This window comes from Homalodisca vitripennis, chromosome 6 (genome assembly GCF_021130785.1).
Source record: "Homalodisca vitripennis isolate AUS2020 chromosome 6, UT_GWSS_2.1, whole genome shotgun sequence".
NCBI lineage: Eukaryota > Metazoa > Arthropoda > Insecta > Hemiptera > Cicadellidae > Homalodisca > Homalodisca vitripennis.
In genome coordinates this window covers 64,134,493-64,143,826 of record NC_060212.1, presented here as the reverse complement: position 1 = coordinate 64,143,826, position 9,334 = coordinate 64,134,493, and the positions used below count along the sequence as shown (strand labels likewise).

The following is a 9,334-nucleotide window of genomic DNA, read 5'->3' as shown; positions in this document are numbered from 1 at the left end:
ATCCCTATCATTTCATGAAATTTCTTGGAATTCACATCGAAAAATACTTAAAATTTACTTTTGATTATAGGATTATAGGATTTACTTATCACATCGAATTAGTTAGTAAAAAGTTAATTTCTAGAGTTTTAGTTTTTAATAATGTTATCTTCTTTTCTGGGCACCGAAGGTTTGTTAGCAGCTTATTATGGGTTAAATTTACTTTTATATTAATTTTGGTATTTTTTTTATACAATAATGTCAATATTGTGAAAGTAAATTTTCATTTTTTTTAATTATTTGTGAATTCAATATCTGTATATAATCAGAAGTGTTGTGTAAAAAACATGTAAATTAAGTTAATAACGATGCGTTGATGCAATTAGGTGACTATGTAAAAATAAAATAATAACTTTTTTTTATATCTGAACCAAGTACACATTAAAAGTTACATGTACAAATATGAAGCTTGTCGTTTGTCAACATAATCATTATATCAGATGAAACTACAGATTTTTTGAAGGTCACTTTTTTCATTTTGTTTTTTTTTTACATTCCATTATCTGTACTGTCATTTTCAGCCGTCCGTCACGCAACACGAATCGGCGCAGCCGACAGTCTGAGTCAACAAATGTGGTTATTGCATGATTTACAAATAATTGCGTAGCCTACGTTTATTTCACAACACAAAGTTTAGACAAGTAAGGCTGTCACATTTTTACAATTTATTTATAAGTGATGAAAATTATGTACTTAATTAATTAGGAACAGTTTCTGTTATCACAGTGAATATTGTGAAATAACGTTTGTCTTATAGGATAGGGAATTATTTGTAAAAAAAACGAAACATAGTATGATTTAATACCGGCTAGGTCTGTCACATTTTTATAATTTATTTATAAGTGATGAAAAGTAAATACTTAATTGTTAACAGTTTCTGTTACCGCAGTGAATATTGTGAAATAATATTTGGCTTATAGGATTGGAAATTGTTTTTTTAATATTTTTTATAGGCCTAAGCTCTATTTTATTTACTATCGGGTAAACCAGTAATATTTTTTGCACATTGTCATAAACTAAAAAATATAGCTAGCACAAACATATAAATACGCATAGTACAATTTTATTTACATGACACTGCCAAATTTATTTTAAATTAGCCTAGAACTGAAGTGCTAGTTGTTTAGGGCAAGTGTTCAGTATAGGGTCAATTTTCAAAAGCCATTGACATTTAATTAAAATTTACACAGTTATTATAAAATTCCTTAGTAAAATTGGGATTACCGTCAAATTTACGCTTTACATTTTTGCTCCCAGAACTAGGCTATGCTGAACAGTCCCAACAGATAGTGTGTCATTCGGGAACCAAAGTGTTTAAGTTAAGCATGAGATTTAGGCAGACCAGGCCGCCTTAATGAGATTTAGGTAGGTGTGACTGGCGTGGTCGCACCAGATCCTTAAGAAGGCACTGCAACAAGATAATATTTAGGTATGCAGGTCAATTATCGAATAACAATACAGACAATAAATACAACTGCTACAAACAGTCTAGTTTGATAGTGTTGTCAATATGGATATTAGTATAACCAACATAGTATCCCCTACTGGTATTATTAATAGTTACTTTTATGTTAGTTACTGTGTACTTTTGCAATACGTTTACTCTCATTGTCTATGTTCCTTACTGCATTCCATCATAGGCGTACCTAGAATCTGACCAAACTGGTGGGGTGAGGGGTTACCACAAAAAATATTCCGTACCTCTTAGTCAAACTGGAGTACAGAGCATAATATGTTGAATGCTAATAGTATTAAAAATTGTAAGTTTGACACAGCTGCCTGAGACCATGTTATTCTTATTTTATGCTGTACAAAAATTGGCTATAACTTAAGCGAAAATTTAACCTTTTGGAGACCGCCCGATAACACAAAAGCATTTCAAGAAAACGTTGCAATATTAAAGAGAATAATGGAGGCCTGGGAAAATGGCTATATCTTAAGAACTACAAGAAACATTCTCCACATTTAAACTAAAATTTATACATTCTAAAATGGAGTTTTACAATGTTATCTTTTATTTGAAAATATGGGCATGTATTTGCATTGCTTAAATAATTATTGACATTGATAACACAGCTTAATGTTGTTAAATGTCAATAAAATTATTGTTGTTGTTATAGTGTGTATTTTACATTTTAAGGCTTACAGTATTTACCCTATCCTCATGGGCCACTGGTGTATGTGAGAATCTTTTCAAGTAGAATAACGAGGAGAGTCTATACAGTACAAGGTCAGTGGTACTGATAAAAAGTGCTATCGCCACAGATAGGATTTGAACCTAACTCAGATACAAAGTCAGATTCAAAAATCAAGATTAAAGATTTTATAGATCATTTAACATGCGGTAATGCAATAGATTTCGTAAATTTTAATATAAAACAAATTTAAAATTTGTATCATGTGTTAAATTCTGTTTTTAACTACTATGTTTAGGTAAAAATTTAAATAAATTTAGAACAATATTATAAATAAAATATTTACCGGTTCATATTTGTTTTGCGAGTGTAGAAGGATAAATATATGGTTCTAATCAATTATATTTCTGACATCACTGTTGAGTTTGCCTCTCCTAGTGCCTCAATCAATAAAATAATACATGTTAGATATAAAGGTCTCGGAAACCTACTTCAATCAAAAAGTGTCCATTTCTGACCCTTGTAATGTACATCCGTCTAAGATGTTTGAAGTCTCATAGTTGAATTTGCCTTTCAATTGAGGGTGAAAATATACATACTCATTTATATATATATATATATATATATATATATATATATATATATATATATATATATACAGTTGATATGGTTCAAGTAATCTATTGATAATAAATATTGATATTGATGTTACTACTTTGAAGGTGTCCTGATTTACACTAGAAATGATTTGGTCACCCTATTCTAATCCGATGTAGCATGCTACTATCCCTAAAACTGATGCTACTCTGGATAGTAATATATATGTTCTACTGAAGCAGTAATTAAAAAAACATTTGTATGAATGGAAATGTTTTTAGTAACATGCTCTCAATTTCCTATACATTTTCACATACAAAATAATAATATAATTATCTTCAAAGTAGTATATGATTCTTAAAAGTCATTGAATTTCTATTACTTTGTATTGAAAAATAATTACATTATGTACTGCTTGCTAGTTTTGTGTTTAGTTAATAATGTTCTATTGGAATTAGTTTATTTAAGTTAATTGAATCGAGTGATGATTCCATGGATAAATCTAATTTACAAATCTCACAAGCAAGTAGATTGTGAAATACCATATTTCACTAGAATTGGTAAGATGTAGGATATCTTAAAAGCTAAATATAGAGAGCCTATAGCTGTGCTTGTAGATAATATTCTAAGATAAAATCTCACAGTAGGCACTGATACAAGGTTACCTCATATAAACAGTTTGGGTGTACACTATCACAGTGTACACCTTATAAATCACGGTGTTTAAATAATTTTTAAATGAACTTTGTATGCTTAATTTTTTCAGAAAGTGCCATTTGAATCTACACTTTGAAAATGATGCTATAGAAATCAGTGAAGTCAATATAATTCTCTTCAATACCAACAAAGATGGGTTTGTGCCTTCAGTTGCGCATGTTATTGTGGAAGAACTTTCTCCTAAGGAAACGTCAGAAGGTATATTGTGTAAAATTTTTTATTTAAAATAAATTGATATACCAGTGTATAAACCTTTAAGTTTAATAAATCACAATACTTTTACTGTTTATTTTATTTTTTGAAATAAATTATGCTTTGTTACAGTTTCGATTGGTTGTTGAACTACTATGGCCATTGTTCTTGTTTTTAATTCTAATGTGGGTGCGCACCAAAGGGCTCCGTGAAAATATTAGTGAATGTGAGTTTGTTTTATATAAGCTTTTAAAATTAAGGTTAAATTAGTAACATGAACTTGGTTCAGTTGACATTGTAGTACTAATACTTATACTAATAGAGCATTAAATATTTTAATTTTAAGACTGTTCATTAAGCTCTTAAAATTTGTAATATACAAAAAATTTACAATCCTTGCTTATAAAACCAAGAAGTACTATTGCATAACAGTATATTATGTAACCACACAACACACATTTTGGAATTGTGTGTTTCATTGTTTGGGCTAAGCATGATTGTTTTTTAATACATATATATGTCAATCATATATATATTTATTTATTTATTAATAATCAATTTGTATAAAAAACGCCTTTAATTAGATAAGACAGGATGAATTTGACTGTGCAGTATGGATGATTCAAGTGTAAACATCTCAGAGAAGCCGACACAATATGTAGAACAGATAACCATGTTTTTATAAGTGAAAAATACTAGAAAACATTAAGTAAACCTTAATCAAGAAACTAGTTATATAGTTGAAATAACCATTCTACTGGAATTTCTTTTGAAATAAAAATAAAATAATAGAGAAATTGTGTCATATTAAATTTCTAGAATTGGTTTTAGATAGTTGTCTTAGCTGTCTTAACTAAAACATGTTAAAGTGTTATTTAAATTGAATTCAGACTTATTCACCTTGAGAAAAATTGTCATGATTGTGAAGACTTTCTGCATTGAAAATACTCTTACTTTCTTACAATACCCTTAAATTCACTCAAATGATTTGTGTGTTTATATAAATACCGCACAAAAACTAATCTCAATGAAGTCATAAATTTAAAAACCAACAATTATATTAAATTTGTTATTTTGTGAATCTATAAAAATTTATTTCTAGAATCCAAGAATGAAAGTTTTTTTCTTTGGTTATTATTTTTATTTAGTAACACAACATTTATTATAAGCTGTCAATTAACCATCACTGTAGTATTTGAACTGAAATGAAACTTGTCTTCACAGCGTATTACATTTTGTAATGTTTACATGTCTTTTTAAAGGAGTAAATATTATCTGATTGTGATAAAATTAAAGTTTTATTATACATTTTTAAAGCAAAATTGTTAAAGCCTTTGAATATTATTGTGGTTACCAGGTTTGTGTGGAAAGTATGTTAATCAAGGACTTTGCTAGAATAATTGATATCTTACCATATGAGTCATAACCAAAATTGTATAACATTGTATCAAAATTAATTGATTTATACATGATTGAGGAAAATAGGTTGATTTTTACGACAATATTTGATGGTTTTTAAATAGAGTTATGGTGTTACTAATATTGTATGTATTTGGATTTCAGGCCATTTCACTCCAAAAGCACTACCCTCTGTGGGTCAAGTACCTTTCATACAGAGTTTCTTGTGTTCGTTCAACAACACCTGTCATGCAACAGAGAAGGAGGCTCAGATCGATGGCAGCAACCTACAAGCATCGAGGTAGTAGACAAGTAGATTTCCTATTCAAACTATCCTTTGTTGGTTAAGCATTAGCAAAGCCTATCACTTGAGGGACTGGAAAATTTAACCCTGGAACTGGCAAAGTCGTCATTCATGATGCATTTTTTCCCGTCGTGAACTGGCAGAGCCGTTATTCAACATGGTGTAGAGTGGTGCATTCAACATTACATAATTATGCCAACTTTCAAACAATCATTATTTATATCGTAATAAAAGATATATCATTGTAATCAGCAGATTCAGCACTTTCTTTTAATGTACTCACTTTTATACAAAGATCTATAGATGTCTGATGTGCTAAGCAATTCTTACAGCTGTTTCTGTTTAAATCAGCTGGATTCTGGTTTGTTTAGTTATACATTGTTTTTGTTCTGTATAATAGACATTTTCTTGATTAATAACAAACCAGATATTTTTGTATATATTGGATTTTTAAATAGAAGATGTTTATTGACTTATATTTGCTACAGAAAATAAAAACTGATTTTTTAGAAAATAAAAGTTTTGTTTCAGAGCACAATACATCCATAAATTGAAAGATGAACCCAATTTTTATTCCTTTTATCATAAACTGTGTTTTATTCTGAATAAAATGATATTCAACACTATGTTTTGATTAGTAACTGATTTTGCGGTTCACGTTTTGTTTAACTCTGCGCAAGTGGTTAAAAAGCTGTACCAGTTAATGCTAAAATGCATGCCAGTTACAGGGCTAATTTCTCTCTGTCTCTTCGTCCGCACAATATCTTAAGGACAAACTGACCTATAGACTTGAAATTTTGCATAAAGTTTAATTTCTATAAAGCTAACAGCAAGATCGATGATGGTGCATGTCTTTCATGGGATTTGGCTCAGCATTTACAAATATATTTACGTTGGTAAAATTCTTTGGTTTTACCACGTAAATATGTAAGTAAATGACCACTGTGACCTATATCACTTGGGTTGTGTGTTGCATCTTCCTCGTTAACCAAACCCCATTTTATAAGCAAAACGTTCAATTATAATGATTAATATCAATACAACGTGGCAAGACGTTTAGTCGATTAGTCGGTTGTCGGTGAGCCTTTCGATCGAAGTTAGATGATAACACATAATGATAATGAATATAAACTATATAAAATTAATTTTTATTTATATATATAGAAATCCCTTTATTGGTGCAAATTACATCTATATAACGAAAGTGGTTATCACTTAATAATATAGTAAGTTGACCAACGGCTATGCGTTTTAATCAGTTCTCAAACAGTATAGATAAACATCTGTGCCATCGGTTATCAGTTGTAGGGTTTTTGCCCAAATTTATTAATTCTGTGATTTGCTTGTTTCTGTCAAGGTTATCCATAACACCAGTGTAAAAATGCTCGCTCATGATCAAACTCGATGTTGCCCATATAGAAATGAAGCTGTATGCACAATTTCAAGTCTAAACTGTTAGTTCGTTCTCGATATATCGAGTGGACAGACAGGCAGACAGAAATAATATTTTTTCCAGCCTCTTTAGTGATAGACTGTTAATACTCAGCCAACTATACAGTATAACCTGGTCTCACAAGTGTTAATGCTCTAAATAACTATGCTCGAGAATGAGTACTGTTGTAGCTGATAATTTGTCGGTATTGTCATAACAAAAACTCTAAATCACTATTTTTAAAGACTTAGAATCCAGTCTCTCCCTTCTGTAGTAATACAACACATAAGATTAGAAACAAAGTAAAGAAAATAAACAAATACAAAGCACCATGACACTATATAGAAACACAAGTTCCATCAAGTCCTTATAAACTGAAAAAGTGTAGGGCTAAAACTAGCAAGCATAAGTGCTACGATGGCACAATGGTTTAATATGTACCAACTATTGTTTTGTTTTAATGTGACATTCATGAGTGGATCCAGAATTTATAGAGAATACCTTTTGGGACATTTCTTGTATACCATAGGAAATTAATGAAAATTGTTTGCAAATGCTGATTTTCATTGCTAACCTATGACGGGATGTTCCAGAGCTGATAGTCTGGTGAGAGAGCTGTCTACCATGTTTGGTCAAAGACTGGTGGATCAGGACTTGGATGCTGCAGAGAGTGTTGTGGCTGATCTGAATCGGTTGGCAAGCCTGGTCCAAGGCATCACATCCCGTCAGGTTCAAGTGAAAGGTAACGTTTGTTTAATTTTGCTATGCAAGAACATTGAAAAAATACTCTTAATTGTTTATAAATGACTATAAATTTTAGTTTTACAGTTGTATATTAAAGGTTGATGAATAAACAATGTATATCTAATGAATTTTTGCGAGTCAACATTACTAATATCTTCATTGCGGCTGTATACTGATTAAGTTGTCTTAACACCACAACACACACTTAGGTGAACCACAGTTATTGTGTTAAAATACATTATAAACCGTGTTTTATGAACATAATAAATATATGAGTTAATTTGAAAAAATATTATTTATCAATATTCATTTATTTGTCAAGAGCACACAATTTATTTTGTTATACATGTTTTATAAATATATAGTTAAATACAGTATTAACATTATTAGGCCTACATATCATAGTCTGGACTTAAAAGAGAATACCAAAATTAACATGGTTTTAAAAATTAATGTATAGTGAATGTTTAATATGATTGAGTGTAGGCAACTTTGTGATGTGAATTTCTGGAATCTTTAAAAGAACTGGTTTACCAATTCATTTTGAATTTTAATACATTGTACAGGCCTATTTCAGAGTACAACTTTTAACTGCTATGTACAAAGAATTTGAATTGATGTTACACGAATATTATTGAAAATTTTTAGCTTTTGGGTGTTTTTTGTGTGTTAATGCCCCCATTAGTTAATGCCATTGAGTTCTAGAATTTTTATATTGCCGTAAGTTGTTAAGAAATCACAATTTCCATTATTTGCAGTTTAACCTTCCAAGTGGCAAGCCATTTTAGGATGTTTTGTGCGTGTACTTTAAACATGTTATAAATAATACAAATATAGTACGAACTGACATGTATAATATATAATATTTTTTTAAACAATCTGTTGATAATTATGGTGCATAAAACTGTTTATATCATAAGAAAATCTCCAAGTCAATATATATATATATATATATATATATATATATATATATATATTGACTTGGAGATTTTATATATATATATATATTTTGTTTTAGCCATTTGTTAAATATGATAGGACTGCGTCTGGCAAGGAAATATAGTATAGTATTATTTGACTTGTAAGAAAGCCAAAACACTCTAGATTTTATATAGTTTTAGAAAATGTAGAATGTTGAACATGCTATTTAAACAAATTTGATATTAGTTCACAACTGTAAATCGTACAGTACACAAGACGGCTACTATTGTTATCAAGGGTAAAATTTTTTCAAAAATTCAAAAAATTTAATGTATTGAACATAATTTTTACTAAAATTTATATCGAATTTTGGAATAACTAATTTTAGTTTAACTTGCCGCTATGCTCAAATCACTCGAATTTAACCAATCACTGTTGAGGGGGGGGGGGTTGAAAAAAATCATAAAATAAATAAACATGATCAAAATAAAAATTCTTTTCATAAAATAATTTTATAAATGTTTTTAGTACTTGATATTTATCTTTTAATTTTGAACATTAATAATGAAGTACAGTTTGAAATTAAATATTTTTCCATGTGTAAAATTATTTTTACGTGTAATGTGTAAAATTATTTTTATGTGTACGTAAAGTTCCAGTAAACTCATAATTGAAACAAATCTCAAACCTTTTTAAAATTTGTTGTAAATTTACAAGTTAAATAATGATTTACTATATGTCTTGGTTACATATTGTTAAAGCATAGTTAATTTACTACTAAACAAAAGAGTAATACTATAAATTCATCTACACAAATGATTTATAATAAGCTTCTAAATAAACACAGACAAAACT

The 9,334-nt window shown here is 29.2% G+C and overlaps 1 protein-coding gene across 1 annotated transcript in view; it reads left to right on the top strand.

Annotated features, from left to right (window-relative positions):
• The first annotated feature begins 566 nt into the window (after positions 1-566).
• The window catches only part of LOC124365408 (ATP-binding cassette sub-family A member 7-like), a 39,413-nt gene continuing 30,645 nt past the window's right edge, over positions 567-9,334 (top strand). Inside the window, exons 1-5 of the mRNA XM_046821388.1 lie at positions 567-680; positions 3,538-3,686; positions 3,813-3,906; positions 5,244-5,379; positions 7,408-7,556. Coding sequence (XP_046677344.1) covers positions 3,621-3,686; positions 3,813-3,906; positions 5,244-5,379; positions 7,408-7,556 — 445 coding nt within the window. The 5' untranslated portion in view covers positions 567-680; positions 3,538-3,620. The remainder of the gene's footprint in view (positions 681-3,537; positions 3,687-3,812; positions 3,907-5,243; positions 5,380-7,407; positions 7,557-9,334) is intronic.